The sequence below is a fragment of the Anopheles coustani genome, chromosome 2 (genome assembly GCF_943734705.1).
Source record: "Anopheles coustani chromosome 2, idAnoCousDA_361_x.2, whole genome shotgun sequence".
NCBI lineage: Eukaryota > Metazoa > Arthropoda > Insecta > Diptera > Culicidae > Anopheles > Anopheles coustani.
The window spans coordinates 50,824,538-50,847,147 of NC_071289.1; the positions used below are offsets into that span (position 1 = coordinate 50,824,538).

Sequence of the window (22,610 nt, forward strand, 5' to 3'; positions counted from 1 at the left end):
CAAGAGAGACTATACCCAAGCAGTGATATCTGTCAAAAACATAGGCGAGGGCGAGGCGAAGGAAAATCCCCGCCGCAAGGGGACTGATAATGTCTGAATGTGTGCATGGACGGTGACGATCTACAGTGTAGACGAACTCACCACATGAACATTACTCGAGGCGCCATTTTTCTGCAGCAGCGGTAGACAAGTAGACGCATTGTTCTTTTAAAACAAAATAAATCCGTATGCAATTTAGTTTCGTGTTAGTTTATTAGTGCAGTGCTTGGTGGAATAATGTTCTCAAGCAAGATCCAACGAACGGGATCGCTGTACAAAATTAGTTCCGTGTATCAACAGAGGGAAAATGAGGAACAAAAGGGCCATAATGCTGTGCCTATGCCTCGGTCCAGCGCTGCGCGTTTCGGTACTGTGCGCAATACTAGTGGTATATATTCCTTAAGAGCAGGTTTTCTCGGTTCCAAAGGCTGTTTGGAAGCCTCACGGCGATTTTCGCTTTCTCCCTTCCGGGGATTGTTCGTTAAGGGTAATGTTCGACCTTCCGTCACTCTCCCTTCCTTCCTTATCGATGTGGGATAAGGATAAAGGGTCAGTGGTAGGTATTCCAAGGTGTATTAAATAATGCAACTAAAGTTAACAACGATGATTCGACAAACGAAATCAAGGATTGGGTTGAAATAGATGACGAAAGCGAGGACTCTCTTCTCCAGAGTAACGACGAAGACAGTGAATCCGATACGAGAACCGCTGAAGAACGACCTGTCGGAGGCAAGAGCATGCAACGGTGCGTTGCTGATTGGGGTGTCGATAGAGGTCTAACGCACGAAGATCTCAATACAATATATCCAGTATTGAATGCGTTCACACCGTATCGGTTTCCCAAAGATGCTCGTACGTTACTGGGTACATATAAGAATGAACCAGCAAGCATACACATTGTACCCATAACTGGAGGACAACTATGGTATCGTGGCATAGGAAAGTGTTGTAATATTATAATATATCTACAAGTGAACTTCCGGCATCACGGTTGCCCTGATATATTATATATTTTTTTCCTCTCCTATTTCTTATGATAATATATCTACACGTGAACTTTCGGCATCACGGTTGCCTTGATATATTTTATATTCTTCTTCACATCACTATCACACATAATATTACAGTGTCTATCAATACTAATCCATAGTATTTTTGTAAACATTGTTGAAAGACATTAGCAAAACTCTGTCGCTGCCAAAAGCAAGCAAATATATTTAATATCGTTTACAATTTTAGTGATATTCAACAAACAGTTCCATACATGTCAATAAATGTGTCTATTGATGGACTTTCTCTCCATGACAGTGGGCCGATTCAACTCTGGGCAATTTTGATGAACATTTGGGAGACGCCGTAGGTGCCGTGTCTCGTGCTTGAATGCAGGCCATCTAAACAATTAATTTTAAAAGAATATCTGAGGCCGCTGGTAGACGAACTGATCAGTCAAAGTGATCATCGTTGCAGGAAAAGTAATTAGGGTACATGCACGAAGCATTCATCGTTGATTCGCTAGCTCGTTCGTTTATGGTGTGGTATGGACTGAAAATTCATTATGAAACCAATAACATATCAAGATTACAGCTGCTGATAGACGGATGCATTATTTCAATGCAAGTCATTGCAATATTTCTATGCGTATTTCATTGCAATATTGCTGTTGTGAAAACAACGGTTCGTTTAAATTTAACCGGTTGGAACCGTCAACAGAAGGCAGTATCCAAGTGGAAGAAGTCAGTACCCAGTCTTGCACGAAGCTCAGCCTTACGCTTAGAATTCCCTTTCTTCAATGGTTCTCTTCTCTTCTCCCAATGATGCCTTTAATTTCTTCCTTAAATATTTGGCAAACCGCTTTATTTCTCTGCCCAGCATCCCCCGTCGTTCCTTCCTCACCACTCGAAATATACTAAAATTTTATTTAAATTACTCTTAGTATCACGCATACGATTTTATTATTTGTGTAGGATTTGCTGGCAGTGGTTCGATCTCACGGTTGTTGATAGTGGCTGATAATTATCTTTTGTGTTGATTTGAGTGCTTTCCTGATTAAGCGCTATTTTCTTGTAAACTACGACGTTTTTAAGTTTAAAAACTTAATACGTTTATAAACGTGTTAAAAAACATGAGCTAGCAATGTTTGCGAGTTAGAAGAGCTGAAAGCAGCAAGGAGGTCAGGTATGTTCTGGAAATCATAGCTAGTGAATGTACACATAACACTTTAATTCTTAATTTATAGTTCCACCCCCAGCTGGCTATGAAAGCATTTCCGAAGGAAATGGTCCAGTTCCCGATCCTCTGGCAGGAGGCATGTCAGCAGAAGATGTTGACATGTCAGAGATGGAGAGTGAAGAGGAAGACGAGGTTTCATATAATAGCGATGAAGAGACCAGTAAAGATGGCAGTGTTGATGAATAGGAAGAAATAAACGAGAGTTTTGATGTCATGTCTCTCATCGAAGGTATTCGACATTGGGCAAATACACACAAACCAACCGTGCAATCGGTTAATATGGTGCTGCACTTGTTCAAAAAGGTAAACATCCGTTTACCATTTGACTAGAAAATTGCTAGGCACTAAGAAGGACACCGGGAAGGAGATTAAGAAGATGGACAACGGTGGGCAATTTTGGTAAAACTAGGTAAAACGGCCCGGTTACAGGTCTATGCAACGAAATCTATTTCTCCAGCTCTTACATTGAGATTTTACAACAATCTTTTAAGACGTTTATTGCTCTTGCAGAACTCGCTCGTTTGTCGCTATGGTGAGAGTCTCTGCAATGACAATCTGCATCAAGAGTACTGGATTGTATCTTAACGTTTCTATGCTCTTAAAAACTTCAATATTAGCTGAGAGGGAAAGATCTTGAGACGTATTGTCCTGCAAAAACTCCAGTTCAGGATGTAAAGAGAAACTGGCAAACATAAATGTAGGAAAACATTAATTTAAAATATTTTCGATATCAACAGATCTCTTGAGTACATTGTACTAAGTTTTCAATTCACTTTTAGAAAACTTCACTCAACACAACGTATTCATTTGTGTTTTTTTACTCATTTCATTTTGCATTTTTAATCCTTATGCTGCAATCTATTCATCATCTAATCATTATGCAATCCATCATCTTCATTATTTAATCCATCTTCCAGCAATGAGCTTTATAATCCGGAACAAGAGACGTTCTATAAAGTCAGCGGAAATTGTTTCGTGAACCGTAAATATTTCCGAAAACTTTAACGAAACCTTTAATTTTCGCTGCTTGGGTCCTTGTATCTCTAATTCCAACGGAACACCAGGGCCTTCGAAATGCAAAAGAACGCATCAAGATGCGCGAGTGTTCGATAACTTGGAACCGTTGGAAACATCAATCGGCAATATAGTATCTATTGTCAACAACAGGAACAGTTATGAGGGCATCGGTCAGTTCGTTGCGGACACACTAGCACAAAATGACGAAGAAAATATTATTCATGCCGAGCTACCTAGTAAGATTTTTGATTATGCGCACTGACAACTGTTTTTTTAGATACTTTTTTTTATTATTTTTTTCTCAAAATCAAAATATGTTTGTTTTCGCTTACTCATTAGTGGATCTTATATGAAATATGTTAATCAATATACGAAAAATACTTGCAGTATATTTAGTTGGATTGAGAAAAAAATATTGAGCGAAAAGCAACAAAATTCGAAGTGGGCACTTTTTCCTGCCGGTCACTGTATATGTTTTGAATATTGCGTCAGGAATTGCTCTCAATAAAGCTGGCGGGTGGAAAATTAGATATTTTAAAATACTGTAAGAAATATTGCTTTGTGGTGAACTTTCCCAAAAAAGTTTAGGTTGTTCCCCAGTCTACTTATAACACCACACTTCTTTGCCTGCTTAGCGATGACCCCATCAATATGTGCGCTGAATTTAAGCCCGTCGTCCAAAGCCTGGCCGATTCACTCCCTCCTCAACATTACCATATAGTGTGTTTTACTAACGTTTAATGCACATTTTTTGTATTTCAACCAGCCATCCAGGGCCACCTGCATTTAAAAGGGACTTTGCCTGTTTCACGTCATTTCGCAATATAAATATTACTGTGTCACCAGCAAAACGATTTATCTCGCAGGAACTTAAGACCTGCTTCATGTCATTTATGTGTACCATAAACAAAATTGGTCCAAGAACACTTTCTTGTGGATGTTGCAAGGGTGTTTTCAATAGGATTTAGGTTAGATTTTTTGAAAATTGTCCTCTGGGTTCCACTTGTCAGATAATCAGTGAACCAATGGAGTTCCCTACCCTCTATACCGAATCGTTAGGTGTTCCCATTCCACTTCGCAAGCACCAGGTTCAGTGCGGTTTCACAGGAATGTCCTTCCCGATACCCCGACAGCTCCCGGGCGAGCACGCCGGTCCGATCCAGGTATTGAACCAATTGGTCTTTGATCACAACCTCCAGGACTTTCTCGACAGTGTGAAGTATGTTGATGGGGCGGAAGTCAGCTTAGGAATAGGTACAACCAATGACTCCTTCAATGCCTCCGGAAAAACACCCCTCTCCATCGATTGGTTAATCAAATCCAGGAGCGTCTCCCCCGCTACATGAAAGCAATCCTGCAAAGTTTTTGCATTTACATTCCCTATTCCTGCCGTTTTGGTCAGGTCAAAACATATCTGCCTAGGCTTGCTCGTGTCTATTGGTTGAAAAGAAAATCTATGCCTGGGAGCATCAACTTGTCTCAGCTCGACTGGTTCATCTACCGTTCGAATGTTGTTGTTCCTTCCTGCGTTCATCGCCTCATCGGACTCGAGACAGTTTTCGAATTTCACGCATGAAGCGGTATTCTCGTCGGGTTTCAACATGTTTTTAAGAAGTTTCCTCAGTTCCCTGCTATTACCCTAATGCTTGCTAACTTCCCTACTGAAGTATTTTGAGTAGTTTTTAACACTAGAACTACCGCGGTTTTTACGCTTGAAACTTTGATTTATGAGTGTTAAGACTTTTCTTCTGAAAAACATCTATTTTCACCGTAAACCATACAAAATACACGAAAAAAAGCGTATTTTTCATACTAGTCGGTTGCTCCTATTATGGTGGTATGGTTCCTATAGTTCTTGTATCGTGTTCCTATAGTGGTGGTAGTACGAAAAATTTGAATATATTTTGACTATAACTTATTTTTGAAGCATATTTCAAACAGAACGGTAAAATACTCCTTGACCAATGCGTTGTCATTGAAAAGACTGTATTGTTTTACCGAAATATGTCCAATTTTAATTCGTAAAAAATGCTTTGAATATTACAGCTAAAACTATAGTATATGCTCTATTTTCGTTCCTCTGCTTTTTCCGCTGAGCCTCCTCCTCCTGTTTACGCCGTCTAAGTATGGCTTTTTCGATTCTCTCCAGTTCCGCTTTGTTTATTTTGTAGAAACAGAATGAAATCACTACATTTACCTTATTATATTGACCAAAAACGGAATAAAACTAAAATATACTCGTTCCTTTCTCCTGTGTGTTAATTGTGAAAAAAATCTATGGCTACTATAGGAACAACTCCGGTTTTTGTGCCTATAGTGGCACTATGGTGAAAACTATGAAAATATAATAAAATTATGCTAAAATGCACTAAGCTTACGTAAATCAATTATATTGGGGTATGTAAGTAGCGAAATCATATAAATTTAATGGTTTTATAGTGATTTCTAGCCTTAAGAAAATCATGATATTCGTTATAGATTCTTAAGGAATGCAGCATGTTGGGACAACCTGTTTAAAAAATATGAATTTTGGCGCTTCTATGTTACGGAATGGGATGGTTCATCTTTTGAACACCTCTCAAAAGATCAAAGAACATTTCATAGCAGCACAAATAACTCCATTGTATATATATCGGTGTAGAGCTAGGATTTTATTCCACTACAACCACTATTGGTACTAGCTCCACTATGGGTGCACTTACCCTATTAAAAAAAATTATTTTTGAATACATTAAAATTAACTTTCCATTGGATTATTTGAAAGTTATGCATTAACATTTGGTAGAATTGTTCAGACTTAAGAAATAAATGTGATGAAAGGCCTACTGTACTCGTTTCTTACTTTAGTGTACTCAAACCAATGTGAAGCCAGATTAGTCCGAACAAATGTTTTGTACACTTCCTTTTTAGGAAGTTTTTAGTGTATCCTTCAATAGATCTGCAGCTTCATGAAAATTTGTAGTTTCCCTCTGTAATCCCAATGTGACCGCCTGTCAAAGACCCTCTTTAGAGTACCTATTCCAGCATTTAACTTGTTTTGTTTTTTTTTACTGTCCTAAAACGTTCATCATTCAAGTTTAAAAGCAAAGCTTCATGATCAGATTAGCAATCTTTGATACCTTTTTTTGTATTTAGGGCACTCACTACTAAAAGCAGAATGTTCCGTGCTCCTCTTTGAACCCGCCAACACGCAGTTAACACATTTTAAGGCCGCCGTCACTGGTTCTACTAATCATTTTCTGTAGAATACAGAAAAATACATATAATACCCATGATAGCAAAACTAACCCCGCATTAATGAATGTTGATTAATTCTAAAGAATGACGGCTCCGTTCAATCCGCCACTGGTTCGAAGAATCAATACCGAACTGATTGTACAGTCGGACGTGAGCAACCTACCCCAACCCGTTTAAAAGCCCATGTTCCAATCTTCCGCCGTACAAACGGCATTACATCATATGAGTAAAGAAGACAGCACGTCACTATAAACTAATGTTGCAGTAATGCCTTGCAGACGTCACAAAGGTGTTTGCGCTTTACATCAGTTGATCTCGTCGATTTGTTCTCGGAAAAATTGGAAGAAGCGAAGCCAGATATTTAATACCGCTTTTCTATTCCACTCAATGCTCGAAACCGAACATGGACGATGAACGATGTGGCATCTGCCAGTCGGCGCTGAATGATAGATGCAATTATTGTGCTTCTCCCGACGCGTCATAAGCACTGTATCATTAAGTGGCTTTCCTTCCCGGGAGAAAACCACACCAAATGTCCCAGACGCCGATAGACGTGGGCTTACAAATGTATGTATGATGAATGAATGTAGGTACGATGAAGTTCCTCGAAACTTCGGTAAGCTTCAGTGTTATGTTTACAGCTCACTGGTTTCACAATAGGCTCATACGACCCCCCACTTGCCCTTTCGCTTCTAGTATGGATATCGCGTTGTCCACCAACACTGCTGGGTCAAAGGAAATGAAGCGTTTACAGCGAAGCAATAAGACCACCACATCCACTGAGGGGATTTCGTATGTGTGCACAACCCGTATGTGAGGAGCGATTAACGCTCCCCCTGACGAAGCCGAACGGAAGAAAAAGCTGACGCGATGATGATGATGTAGAAACCTGAACTGGTGCGGAGCGAATGCCTTGCGAAGCAACAGAGTGAAAGAGATTTAGAACATAAGAAAAAATAAGTCGAAACCCCGTGCTTCGATGAATGTAAAAAGTGACCGTGATCGTAGCGAGCAGAGCAAGTGAGGTGTGAACAGTTTACGCGAGGAAGGTCCTTGCGAGTGCAGCTGAACGTGTTTGGACTTGTTTTTTCTTGTTGATCTTGCTCGTAGTGATGGATTCGCGTAGTGATTCTGTTCCGAGCTCGGAGTGACGCACATACCCTACCGCCAAAAGCTTCGGGTCGAGATAGGAAATTAATGGGCAAGAGCGAGATGGCGATATCCTTGCCTCTTTTACACCAACGCAGAAAGTCCCACGTCTCGCCACCGCCAGAAATTTCACCCTCCCGCGCCCATCAATTCGCTCAGGTTTGTTCCAGCGCGATGATCCCTATGTGAAGAGCAAAAGCCGAAACACGTTGGCCATACGAATTCGCTCCGCCAGAGGTTTAAATGCCTCGAGGCCTGCGGATCCGCACTGCTCGAGTTCCGTTAAAACAGCTGTGCACTTAAGTGCGCAATACGATACTAGTTTCAACGCAAACCCAAAAGCTTATTGGAGCTTCATCAACAAAAAACGGAAATATAACAGCTTGCCGACCCGTATGTTCCTTAACGATGTTGCATTCAACGGTAGCTCTGAGATTTCTGGTGCTTTTGCCGATCACTTGAAAACAACGTACGGTGATCTATCCGGGCAAAACCCCAACTTCAACGCTGCCTTGCGATATGTTACCCAGGATGTGGTTGATGTTTCCCTGCCCGTCTTCACTACTGACGAGGTTATAGCCGCTGCCTCCTCGCTTAAATCATCAGCTGCTGCCGGTCCAGCTCACATCCCACGCATAGTTTTGTTCTGCTGCATCAATGCGTTGGCTGCTCCTCTGACAGCTATTTTCAATAAATCACTTCGGGATGGTTGTTTTCCTGCTCGTTGGAAACAGGCTTGGAATTTTCCTGTTTATAAAAAGGCTGACCGCACCATCATCTCCAATTATCGTGGTATTTCGATGTTATGTGCCTGCAGTAAACTATTCGAGCTGCTCATTCATCGCCACCTTCTCCGTGGAGTCCAGGGATACATCGCTCCTGAGCAGCATGGATTTTTGAGTGGACGCTCAATTACGACTAACTTGGTGCAATTCACGCACTTCTGCTTTCAACAACTTGACAAGGGATTGCAAGTTGATGCTGTCTATACTGACTTCAACGCTGCTTTCGATACCGTCAACATTAAGTTTTAACGCCGTTAAGTAACGAGTTAAGATTTGCGACAGTTTGTCAGACGCGTTTTCAAATCAGACCGGGGTACCTCAGGGCAGCATTCTTGGACCCCTCTTATTTATTATATTTATTAATGACGTCACCCTAGCCATAGATCATTGTTCCATGTTATTATACGCTGACGACCTAAAACTGTACTTGACTATTCGCGACACAAGTGACTGCTTTCAACTCCAGAACTGTTTGAATGTCTTTTACTGTTAGTGTTTATCCAACGGTTTGTCACTTAATGTTAGTAAATGTTCTGTCATCTCGTTTACGCGAAAAAAGTCACCGATTACTTTCAACTACAAGCTTTGTGACTCTGATCTTTCTCGCTGTGATGTCATACGTGATCTTGGCGTTTTACTAGACTCTAAGCTTAGCCTTAACGCGCATGTGGATGCTACTATACTGAAAGCGAACCAAATGCTAGGATTTTTGTTGCGTGCGTGCAAAGAATTCCGTGATCCGATGTGCCTTAAGTCATTATACTGCAGTTTAGTGTTACCCGTTGTCGAATTTGCGTCTGTGGTTTGGTCACCTGTGCACAGAAATAGGATCGATCGATTAGAAGCTGTCCAACGCAGGTTTACTCGAGTTGCTCTTGCCCGTCTTCCCTGGTGGAACGGTGCGTCCCTGCCGGACTACCCGACTCGGTGCCTGCTGCTTGGTATTAACACGCTGGAACGCCGGAGGACGATTTCCGAGGTTGTTTTTCTACAAAAATTGCTAACTGACCAAATTGATGCCCCGTTTCTTCTGGCAGAAATTGATTTCTACGCACCAAGTCGATCCCTCAGATCTAGATCTTTGTTAAGCGTTCCTTTTCGTCGTAATGTTTTTTGTGCTCGTGACCCTTTGCTCCGGATGGCTTCCGCGTATAACTTGACGCATTCCTTGGACTTTAATATGACTGCGGATTCGGTTTATAATATTTTACGCTATGTTCGCGTTTAATTGTTAAGTCTAGTCTTAAGATTTATGTAGGCCATAAGGCCAGATAAATTAATAAACGAAATTGAAATTGCATTTGAAATTGATACGAAGTTTAAATGCCCCGCTTTTGTTGAGCCCACACTCTGATGATTAATCCTAACTTCGGATAATTAAAAAAGTAAATCATCGTGGGAGCACAATATAATTGAGTGACTTACAAGAAGTAGTGATAAGTGTACAAAAGTACGAAACTGTTGATAATCGTGCTCATGCACCCAATTCCAGCTGCTTGCCAGAAATTGCGTTACAGGTTGGTTAAATGTGTTCAGCCACTAAACCCGCCTGTAACGCAACTTTTAGTAAGTACATCATCATGGGAGTACAATACAATTGAGTGACTTACTAGAAGTATTGATAAGTGTGCAAAAGTACGAAAGTGTTGATAATCGACAGCATGCACCAAATTCCAGCAGCTTGCCCGAAATTTCGTAAAAGGTTGTGTAAAAGTATTCATCCATTTTAATGCCCTGTAACGCATCTTTTAGTACGTACATCATCATGGGAGCACAATACAATTGAGTGACTTACTAGAAGTAATGATAAGTGTACAAAAGTACAAAAGTGTTGATAATCGAGCGCATGCGCAAATTTAAGCTGCTTGCCCGAAATTGCGTTACAAGTTGGTTAAATGTATTCAGCCGTTGAATCCGCCTGTAACGCAACTTTTAGTAAGTACATACATCATCATGGGAGCAAAATACAATTGAGTGAATTACTAGAAGTAGTGATAAGTGTGCAAAAGTACGAAAGTGTTGATAATCGAGTGCATGCACCAAATTCCAGCAGCTCACCCGAAATTGCGTGACGAAGGAACTGATTAATCCTAACATACTAACAATTAATTTTGTGATCAGCAGTTCGCGCACACTCACAGCTAGGGACAGTTAGACAAAGCCGATTCGGCGTCTGGTGCAGCCCGTGGGAACCGGTGGTGCGCGTCTCGGTGGATCTGCTGAGTCGGCGTATTCTGCTTGCTCGTGGGAACTGGTGTCGTATGGCATGTGCCCAACGTAACTCCTCCGGGAGGTGAAAAAGCATGCCTTAATGCGCCTATGGTTGGCAACGCATTCGAAATGGCTCGAACTGATTAGAATTACCGGTAGTGTCGTTCCAATTCTTCTCGGTTTATTTGTTACTTACATGTTTTCCGTTTCGTACGTTTTTCGAGTGCGCGTGGTGTCGCCAGTTTGGTATTGAACACCACTGCTAACATATCCAAGTTGCTGTAGTTATCGTTGAGACCACGGTTCGTGTCACGTATACCGGGCTTATAATCTGGTTTTGATTTACGCACCATCAAACGAATGGATCAATCAAACCAGTCACCACCCCCACTAATTCCGTTAGTGGTTTCCAAGAGTAGTACGGCACCGCCACCGCGATCATCACATCGCATTCCCGTGACCCCCGCTGCGCCGTTGCAGCACACCGCACCACCGCCTTTAATTTTTTTTCACGCCGTCCACGCCGGCATCGCCACTGCGATCATCTCATTGCATTTCCGTGACCCCCGCTACGCCGTTGCAGCCAACGCCGGCTCCGCAAGGAAGTAACAGCTTAGCGAGGCTCGAAGCTGTTACGGATCCTTTCAGTTTTGGCCCGCCTCCTGAAAGACACCTCTCCAAATCCTCTATCCCAGTCTCCTCTACTCCTTCTCACACCGCTCCTAGTCCTCATCCTGCTTTTAGTCCTCCTCTCCGTCCATGTTGCAGCCACACTGAACTACGAGAAGAGGTCCGCGTCCTTCGCAAGGCCGTGACCCATCTCCAGGTGGCTTTGGAGCAGGCTGTGGAGTTGCTGACGGTCCATCGCTCCGCCATAAGATCCTCAAATTTTTCAACGCTGGAGACGCAGGAGCAGCTAGAAGAATTAGAGGAATGCCTTGGCACGGACGCTTCATATGCTGCGGAAATGGTAGCGCACCTGAAGCAGGGAGTCTTACATCTAGATGCGAAAACTCGTTTTGCTAGAACCATAGACTCCCTGTTCAGTCGCATCCTTTTCGCAGCATGCAGCTGGACAGGAGTTGGGCATCCTATTCCCAAAATACCTTTTTGTTCATTCAAAAACATTTTTATGCTGATTTAACGGGTAGCGGGAAACGTAAATCCTGTATCCAGCGACTTTGTGGAAAAGGTGTTGCGGAGCCGGCTTGTACAAGCTCCACACCGGTAGCAAAACGAGTGATATTTCATGACACCGTGATATCACAATGACGGGATTTTCGGTACATAAAGTTTGTGGTAATGAGCGTATTGTGTATTAAAATTTAAATTCGTAAATGTCAGATTTATTTGTGTTGTTTTCTGCATATTCATATGCAATTGTGATCCTTTTCGCGATTTTGCGATTTCTACACCTGTCAAGCCAGTTAGTCAGTCGTATATTGACTGTGAACGAGTAGGTGTTGTTTCTTCTGCGGTACTTCCGTGTGTTCGCGAGCGGTCGATTTTCTTGCTTCGTATTTCTGTGGGAGAGAGAGAGACAGTTCGGTTAGGTCAGTACTTTTCCATTCAATTACCTTTGTGTACGGCCGTTGAGCTGTTTTGAACCCGGGTGGGTTGTGATCGTTGAAGTTCGCGATGCACGATAATTGCGTTGAACCGTTGGTGCCGTTGTAACTGGAGATGATACTATGCCTATATATATAGAGCAAATATGTTTTAAAAAATTCACCTAGTGCAATTTCGTAACATGTCTTTAATTTTTTTTTAATTTCCAGCGATGGATATTGCATCGAATGACATGTTTAGGACCGGCCAAGAAGCGTCAGATTTTGGAAGAGTTGGTCCTCACAGAGGAAGATATAATTGAAGGTAAACCTAAATATAACAATGCTTTAGTTGCGTTTTCAAACCAAAATAGCTTCATTCACAGGTCCAAAGGCACCAAACCGCTTTGTCTAAAGCATATTTCTAATTCCGTTACGCCTGGTGAGTTTAGAAAATCTTTCGTAGTTTTATATTTTGGTTAATGTTTCGTTTCTTCCTAGGCCCGAGTCAGCTGAATCAAAAAGTGATTTTACTTCCTGCTAAACTTTCTGGTCGTTCTTCTCCCGCTACTCCTGGTGAGTTTAGAAAACCTTTCGTAGTTTTATATTTTGCTTATTGTTTCGTTTCTTCCTAGGCCCGAGTCAGCTGAAATAAGGAGTGTCTAGTCAACTAATATCAGACAACACACCACTGACCGCTGGAATCATGCGGAAGATTGTACAAGGTAAAAATGATATTTTGGTTGTTTAATGTTTTTTAATAATTGTGAGGAAATCCTTCCACAGAGAAAATGCAGCATTTTACGAATCAATGGTGGAATCAATTGGTCAGAGTGGAGGCATCGATAGCCGCCTTATTTACGCAGGTCACTCCAGTTCCTGCACAAACTTTGAAGGACTATGAATTTCTTCAAATTTCTACCACTGAACAATTAGTCCAATTGTTAAAAATAGGCGTCTAGAAGCAGAGCCAGCGTATAAAACGGATATAGTGAATTGGCTACAAACTATGGTAAATGTTGAAGAACCGTAGCAAAGGATGACAAGGGTACTGAAAGCACTCATAAAACCCGAGTTATGCTTTGATATTTCCTGGACGGGGAGGGGCAAATCAGAGATGATCTCAATGTCCACTTTGACTAATATAGTGGAAAAAAGTTGGATCCACAAATCTGGTTAAAGTTAAATACCGTATGGTAGCAGATTTTTTAATTCATAAGTTAAGATACGCATGTTATAACTTTAAAGGACCGAGTAATCGAGGACCGCATCCTTCAGCTGTTGCGCATTGTGCGGAAAAAATCGCATTTTGCAAGCACAACGCAGGTCCGGTGCCTTTTACAAGCGCGTTGCAAGATTGATGCCGAAATCCGAGACAACGGATAGCTTTGTGAAGGTTGTAGCACCAACCGAGTTGTCGGGTAAATAATCTTATGTAGGTAATGTAGATTATTATGTGTAATGTAATAATTTAGTTTCATTTGTATCGGGAATCGAGCAAAACTGATGTATACCATCGCTTTGATTTCATTTAAGTTTCGGCTTCGTCGGACCAATTATTGTTGCCTTCTATCGATTTGCCAGATGAGGAACCAACTGAACAATTGGATCCGCTTTTCTCTGACACTCAGGTATACGAAATGGACTTTGTTACGGACGATGAAGAGAGTAGTGATGAAGAGAATGCGATGGACGACGAGGAAAATTCCGCAGATGATGAAGAAGATGGTCCCGATTATGCCAAGATGCCAGATGCAGAGTGTGTACGATACTGGGCGTTAACTGGGAACGAGTCACTTGCAACCGTTGGACGAATGCTGGAAATGTTTCGTGCAAAAACGGATATGAACATCCCAAAAGATCCGAGGACTGTTCTACGAACAAAGCGGATCATAGATCTTCCGGAGGAATCCATCGAAGTCCCGGATACTTGAGGAGCGCCAAAAACATGCGCTGCAACCTGGGCGTTACATCATCTATATTTCTTTTTACGAGTGTTTCTAATGGCTTGTGGTCGGACTGAACCATAAACTCTCGACCATACACAAAGTAATGGAATTGTTGACACGCGAAAACTATTGCCATTTGTCAGTGTTCTCGATGCATAAGCAACAGGGTCGTTTTCTTGGAGCAGCACGCATCCCAATCCATCTTTGGAACTATCTGTTTGTATTGTTGGAGGTTTGCTAGGATCAAAAAGGGCTGGACCAGGAGCTTCAGTAATCATTTTCAATAGGTTTCTAAATTCAACATCGTGTTCCTCATTACATTCCCATGTGACATCATAGATGTGCTGTGTGTTTGGATAGGCTTGGAATAAATTTGGCGAGGTATTTGCATAATCCAAGAAACCTGGCAAACTTCGTGTACATGTTCAGGTTTTTTGCATTTCCGTTTTGGCTCTGACTATGGTGTTTCCTATAAATTAAACACAATTCGTGCGGCATTGCAATTTGTCAACGTTGAATTTGACATTGTTGTGTCATGACCTGAGACAAGATATTATCATGTTCCTCTTCGTCTGCTCCTGCAACGGCTATATCATCAAAGTATTATCTCCACGCCTATTTTGCCGCCAACAATCTGGACCATCTTCCGCTGAAATATTTCTGGAGCATTGTTCAGTCCAAAAAGGGACTCTGTTCCAGCGAAAACGCCCGAATAGGGTCATAAAGGTGGTTAAATCGGGGCTTTGCTGATCTAGTTCCATCCTGAACAGATTACTTTTCTCCGTAATCCCGATTTCCTTGCGCAGGGCATTTCCTCCCTGCTGCCGAGCCTTATGCCGGGCTTTCTCGGCTGCAGGTTGGCTGGGGGGACGTGTTAATACTTACCGACGAGGGCAACGCTGGAACCCACGTTGCGTGTGATGGCCGGCGGCGAGTGACTAATGCGGCAGCAGATCTGCTGCATGCCCGGCACGCCGTGCAGCACCAGAATGAAGTCGCTGCGGAAGTATGCGTTCATGTAGCAGTAGATGATCGGGTTGTAGCAGCTGTGCGACATGGCGAGCCAGTGAAAGGCGAACCAGAAGTATGGCAGCAGGTCCCACGACGCTTCCAGCTTCATCAACTGAAAGAGGGACGCGCGAGGTAATTTTAAAGAAAACACTAGGTGGAATCGCCTACCGATCCTATATAAACGAATCCGTATGCCATTGCACCTATTGCCGAAAACGACGGCGAACTCTCACTACCCCTCCCAGTTGAAGGGAAGCCAGCAGAACGTAAACACGATCACCACGGTTACCATCATCTTGATCATCTGCGAATATGAGAGATGATGTGCAAGTTAGTTCGGACCCAGTAGTGCGTTGATTATTATTTTTTCAAACAACCATAACCACGTTTTTAAAAAGTCCGTCTTTTGTAAAGCCTTGTGGAAGAAAAGTTCGGTTCGCAAACAAAAAGTGCCCTTTGTTACGCGGTGGAAATTGCCATGACAATGTTACAACCCCCGACCCCCGAGGAAATGAAAAGCGATAGGCGAAAAGGTCCGACTTTCCACTTCTACTGGATGCGCGACGGGCATTACGACCACGTCCGATCAGTGTCCCCCGAATAGTTACTTTGTCTAATCGGCATCGATTTATTTATATTGTTTCTTAAGGTTAGTTTACAGGTAGTTGGATAAGTGTTGGGTTTGAGGCTGACCTAGTTTACAAAGTTGTTTGTCGGTTCTATAAATGCTGGTTGGATAATTTGATGTTTTTAATCATGGTTAAGTTATTAACGTCGATCGCGCAAACGTTTTTTGCGCGCATCGTTCCCTGCCTGTTTCATAACATCCGGCCCGAAGTGGGTCATGTTTACTTGGCTCAAATGCCCAAACCCGTTGGTTCCCTGTTTTTCATGCACCGGCTTGGGTCATATTACTTAGGTGCAATGCTCGCGTATAATCGTGTCGCAACTTGTGTAAACAAGTGGTTGATTGCGCTGCATCGCTGGGTGCGTCGGTCTATCAATTTGCCTAGATTGCAGTTTTGGATGTTTTGCTGTTGGTTCTGAGTTGATGATGATGAGTCCCACCTCTTACCCCAACACAGGTTTGAGAATGGCGGAGTTATCATAAGATATTTGTTTAACCTTTAAAGCAAATCACGAAGTGGTGGGATCAAAGTGACCCTTCACGAAAAAGACCGGTCAGCTCTCTTTTCCTTGCGTACAGCGGTTAGCACAACTTCCATAAGACAGGAGTCGTGGAACCGCTCTCCGGAGTGCACGGCCAAAAAATGCTCTCTCCTATTCGTGTAGCCGGTATCTCCCTTATCCAACATATGGAGGGGAGTTACCACTTTCCAGGATTGGCAAATTAAGCAAACCTTATCCGTGTAACAATAGGTCACGTCGAAAAAATCATCAATGGATGAATTCGAGGCGCCTGCCACGTGATTGCACAAGAGCGACCGATACAGTTCCTACAGAAAGATCAACTTCAAATTTCCACTTTTACGCGCGCGTGTCTCAAAGATATGTTGTTCCATTTTTTTTTATTTACATTTAAATTTGCAAAACAAAAATCTCATCATCATCATCTGTGAGATCGTGATGACAAGTGCAATGCTTACAAACATTAAATTTTGACAATACACATCTACGAGACATTACACATTCTACAGGGTTCTACTTTACAACCTGCTTTACGTACACGGCACACAAGCGCTTGAACTCGCGAACGTTTGCAGCCTCGGCAATCTCTCTTGGCATGCTGTTGTACCATTGTATACCTTTACAAAATAGTGAATTCCTGGCAAATACTGTAGAAAAGTTCGACGTCCTGGGATCATGAGCCCTACGAGTGTTGTACCGGTGAACGTCAGAACCCCTAACTACTCTCTCTCCAAGGTACCCCGGTAACAAGCCCCTCAGGAGTTTGAATATTAGTATCATAGTCTGATACACTATCCGCTGCTCTACCGACATCCATTGCAGAACATCCAGCATAACAGCAGACGGCGTGTACCGACTACAACACAACACTAACCTCATTACCCTATTTTGCACTTTTTGCAATCTTTTGAGCTGTGTCCGATTGCCGAGGAACAATATTGATGGACAAAAATCAAAATGCGGTGAGATAATTGATTTGTAGAGGTGAACTTTCCCAAAAAAATTTAGGTTGTTCCCCAGTCTACTTATCACCCCACACTTCTTTGCCACCTTAGCGATGACCCCATCAATATGTGCACTGAATGTAAGCCCATCGTCAAGAATTACTCCCAGATATTTGACCTGGGAGACTCGGTCAATTGGTTCCGTGTTGATGGCGATGGAAAGCTGGCCGATCCACTCCCTCCTCGACATTACCATGTAGTGTGTTTTACTAACATTCAATGCGAGTTTCTTGTATTTCAACCAGCCATCCAGAGCCACCAAGTCTGCATTCAAAAGGGACTCTGCCTGTTTGACGTCCTTTCGCGATATAAATATTACTGTGTCATCAGCAAAAAGATTTATCTCGCAGGAACGTAAGACCTGCTTCATGTCATTTATGTACATGATAAACAAAATTGGTCCAAGAACACTTCCTTGTGGAACCCCAAGGGTGTTTTCAATAGGATCTGAAACAGATTTTTTGAAAATTGTCCTCTGGGTTCTACCTGTCAGATAATCGCTGAACCAACTGAGTTCCCTCCCCTCAATACCGAATCGTCGAAGTGTTGTGAGCAACAAGGGTCTCGATATTGTTTCAAATGCCCGTTTGAGATCCAAGAAAACTGCAAGTACCGGTTGTCCGCTATCCATCAACCCCTTCCACTTTGCAAGCACCAGGTTCAGTGCGGTTTCACAGGAATGTCCTTCCCGATACCCCGACTGCTCCCGGGCGAGCAGGCCGTTCTGATCCAGGTATTGAACCAATTGGTCTTTGATCACAACTTCCAGGACCTTCTCGACAGTGTGAAGCATGTTGATGGGGCGGAACTCTTCCGCCTTGATAGCTCCAGTCAGTTTTGGAATAGGTACAACCAATGACTCCTTCCATGTCTCCGGAAAAACACCTCTCTCCATCGATTGGTTAATCAAATCCAAGAGCGTCTCCCCAGCTACATGAAAGCAATCCTGCAAAGTTTTTGCATTTACATTTCCTATTCCTGCCGTTTTGGTCAGGTCAAAACATATCTGCCTAAGCTTGCTCATGTCTATTGGTTGAAAAGAAAATCTATGCCTGGGAGTATCAACTTGTCTCAGCTCGACTGGTTCGTCTACCGTCGGAATGTTGCTGTTAACAAGTGTGACGCTATTCACAAAAAAGTTGTTGAACCTTTCTGCGACCACCGCCTCATCGGACTCGAAACAGTTATCGAATTTCACGCATGAAGCGGTATTCTCGTCGGGTTTCAACATGCTTTTAAGAAGTTTCCAAAGTTCCCTACTATTACCCTGATGCTTGCTAATTTCCCTACTGAAGTATTCCTCACGAGTAGTTTTTAAAGACCTACTGTACTCGTTTCGTAGCTTAGTGTACTCACACCAATGTGAAGCCAGATTAGTCCGAACAAATTTTTTGTACACTTTGTCTCTTTTCCGCTTTAGACGTTCCAGAGCCAACGTATACCATCTGCCAGAGTATCTAGTCTCCACGGTCCTTTCATAAACTAAACTATTCATAGCACTCTCTAGTGTATCCTTCAATAGATCTGCAGCTTCATGGAAATTTGTAGTTTCCCTCTGTAGACCCAATGTGATCGCCTGACAAAGACCCTCTTTAGAGTACCTATTCCAGCATTTAACTTGTTTTTGAACTGTCCTGAAACGTTCATCATTCAAGTTTAAAAGCAAAGTTTCATGATCAGATATTTTTGCACAAGTATCTGTTACCACGCTAATTGAGTCTGTGTTGCAGTACACATGGTCAATCAATGTCCTGCTATTGTTCGTAATACGAGTAGCTACACTAACCTTCTGCTTCAGGCACACCGAGTCCATAAGTCTCCTCAATTTTTCGGACTTCGCATCATTGAACCAATCAATGTTGAAGTCCCCAATTAAGACATTACGCTTGCCAAAATCTAGAAATCTGTCTAACCAGTCCTCCAGAATTTCGACAAATCGTGAGTCACTTGAACTAGGTGAGTGATACAGAACGCCATAGTTTGCAGCCGCCATGCCTCGAGTCACAGTGAACCCCAAGAACCAGTTGCCTTCCAGTGACTCGTTAAGAATCACCTTCAAGACAACCGAGCTCCCAGCATAAACTGCAACCCCTCCCGTGTGTCGTGAGTGGGACAAACAGGACACGGCCCTGTACCCCGGTATACTAAACTGATCAAATGCTTCGCACTCCGTTATATGCGTCTCAGTTAAAAGGACCAACGCGGGTTGCATCCTTTCTACCGAGTCGCGTAACAGAACATAGCTTGACGATAGGCCAGCGACATTGCAATACATGATTTCATATCGCTGCCCTATCCCCAGCAATCTCTGCTATTGGGAATGCTTAGCAATCTTCGATACCTGTCTTTTGTATATGGGGCACTCGCTACTAAAAGCAGCATGTTCCGCGCTCCCCCTTGAACCCGCCAACACGCAGTTCACACATTTTAAGGCCGCCGACTTACATTCCGACGTCCTGTGTGCACCACTGCACCTAGAGCAGGCTTCCTCCTTTTTGCACTCGGTGCTTTTGTGCCCAAACTGCCCGCACCGGAAACATCGCAATACATGAACAGAAGTGCTTATCGCACAACTGTCAAAACCTATTTTGACCTTTTTGAGGTCCTCTAGACATTGTGCCGATTCCCTGTCCACATCGATCACGACATTGTATTTCTGGTACTTGTAGAACCTACTTTCGTACATTCCAACAAGCTCCAGTGTCGCGAACGGGATCCCTGCATTCTGTTCTTTCAGAAGTGCAATCACATCCTTACCAGAATGCTTCTCCGTCATTCCCATTATCCTTACTCTGGACAACGGCAAACGAACGGAATAAGCATCCCCGAGTTTGGACTGCACTTCCTTCCTAATCTCATCTAACGCGACTGCAGGACACTGCACAAAAACCTGACCTTTCCTACCATTGCGGAAGTCCGACACCTGCTGCTTCCTCGGATCCAACCGGGCGCGTAGATCGACTCTTGTCTTGTCGCAAGATTGATCCACCTTCGGTACTATTACCAAGGACTTGGAGAGCTTTTGTTCCGCTACTTTCGCCACGTCCTTTTTACCAATTTTAGGCCCAGAGCCAGCCCCCTCCTTAGCAATCTTAGTTGCCACGGGCTTGGTGACAGCTCTTCCCACGTCCAAATTGCTAGTAATATTTTGAACGTTATTATTCAAAATACTACTCGCCCCACTTTTTTTGGCCACTACTGTAGCAAAGCTCTCACTCCCCTTATCCTTGGCACTCACCGGTGAAGGCTTCTCAACGGTAACCTTCGGCACATTGAGGGCTCTCAAAGTGGTGGTGTTAGCATCGCGCAAAGTTAACTTAACTTGGCGCTCTACCTCCACACACACTTCTTCTTTTATCTCCTTTAGTCCCTTTTTCATTACACTTTCAATCAGTGCGCACATTTTCAACTCTACTGCTTGTAGGGTTTGAGATTGCCCTCCGCTTGACGGTTGGCTTTCTTCCACCACTACATCTTGCACGCCCGGTTTCCTTGTGCTAGCGATACAAGCATCGCACATAAACAACAAATTCTTAGATTTTTTAATTGCCCGTGCGACCAATTTAGTAAGATCGGCGCACAGGTAATGAAAACAACCGCCGCAATCGTTGCAGACGACCGAGTCATCGCTACATGAAACGACCACGGAGCACTTTTTACACTCCATGGCCGTTCAAAACAAGTCCGAGCAAGAACGTTCGCAAGTAAAGACACTATACGTACCGCTATACACGCTGCCGGTTTCACCCACACAAAACACAAATTGACCGTTTGGCCGCTTAGACCAATACGAATACACCGCCGATAACAAGCGATATGGAAACCGCTCCGGCCAGCGTAACTGATAAGCGACGAAGCCGAAAACAAAAACCAACCGCAAATACCGGACGATGCACCACGATCAAAACAAACTACACTAAACACTGAACCGACACTTTGGACACATTTGCCCAGCGAAAACAAACGTTAAATTTGCTTCCGACCAAGCAAAAATATCCAAAAACACAGAGCTACGTAAAAACGCGCACTGCACCGTCAACAGTCACTCACACACTAGGTTGAGGAGTTGAGGTTTTACCGAAATGGGTTTTGTTTGTTTTGAGGCAGTGTCACCTGATTTTTGTTGTTTTCGATACTTAGTTCATAACATTTGATTATGAAACGGAGAGTTCATTGTGCTTTCCACGCTCAGCAAAAACACGGTACTTCTTTGGTGGTGGATTTTAAGCCGTATAGCATAGGCATGCTACAATAGATAAAGACGATGTGATAAGCAAAATTCATTGTTATCAATTCGAAGTACCCTAAAATTGATCGCAAAGTCAAACAAGTGAATTTCGCTTACAACATCTTCTTTGCCTATCTTTCTACCAAGCATGTGCAAAAAAAAAAGAGTAAAAATCAGTAGCCTCACGGCCACGAGAGGCGAAAAACTTTTTCGGCACTCACTTTTTCGCGACTGTGAGTGCCGAAAAAGTTTTTCACAATCTGTGGATGGACCACGAAAATGGTAGCGAAAAAAGGGTGAAAATTTTTTGACAGCTCAAATCTAAGCAAACTGTTCTGCCGTGGTGCGTATTATCACCGAGTCTACCAAATATTGAACGTTTATTTGATATATTAATCAAAGAATTATCAATTTCATCTAAAATCCTCGGATAGAAGACAGTGTTGTGAGTGCCCTACCATAAAGAGCCCGGCCATGGTGAACGTCGTGAAAACGGTGTTGAAGCGAAAAAAACCGGTTTTTTTCGGGTGAAAATTATTTTTCAGCTGTCGTGGCCGTGAGGCTAGTCACCAATCGGCGCAATGATCGAAAAAGTGCAAAAAGTCATAATTTTGCCAGCCAAACGTAAAGTTGGACACTTGGGATTACCAAGAATTTCTGCGGCTTAAGTGTAGTGGAAGCTAGTTTAGGCACGTAAAATCATTGCGCCGCTTGGTGACCGATTTTTACTCTCTCTTTTTGCACATGCTTCGTAGAAAGATAGACAAAGAAGATGTGATAAGCGAAATTAATTTTTACCAATTTTAAGTACCCTAAAATTGATCGCACACGACCGCCACCACATGCTCGGCACGGGCTTCGCCGTAGGTCAACGCGCGAAGTCCGCAGTCATTGATTTCAAGGCTATAAACGATAGGCTATGCTACCTGCGCATGCGAGGCAAATTTTATAATATAAGCCTCATTAACGTTCATGCCCCTACCGAAGACAAAGATGAAGAGGAGAAGGACCTGTTTTACGGCCGCCTCGCGAAACTCTATGAAAGTTGCCCCAGG

The 22,610-nt window shown here is 43.0% G+C and overlaps 2 protein-coding genes across 2 annotated transcripts in view; both read right to left on the reverse strand.

Annotated features, from left to right (window-relative positions):
* LOC131265906 (protein twisted gastrulation-like) overlaps window positions 1–22,610 on the reverse strand; it is a 206,522-nt gene that overhangs the window by 62,616 nt on the left and 121,296 nt on the right. The gene's annotated exons all lie outside the window — the stretch shown is intronic.
* Window positions 15,038–15,478, reverse strand: LOC131264567 (RYamide receptor-like). The gene is given in 2 exon segments (XM_058266847.1): window positions 15,038–15,286; window positions 15,392–15,478. Coding segments are annotated over 2 exon segments (336 nt in total).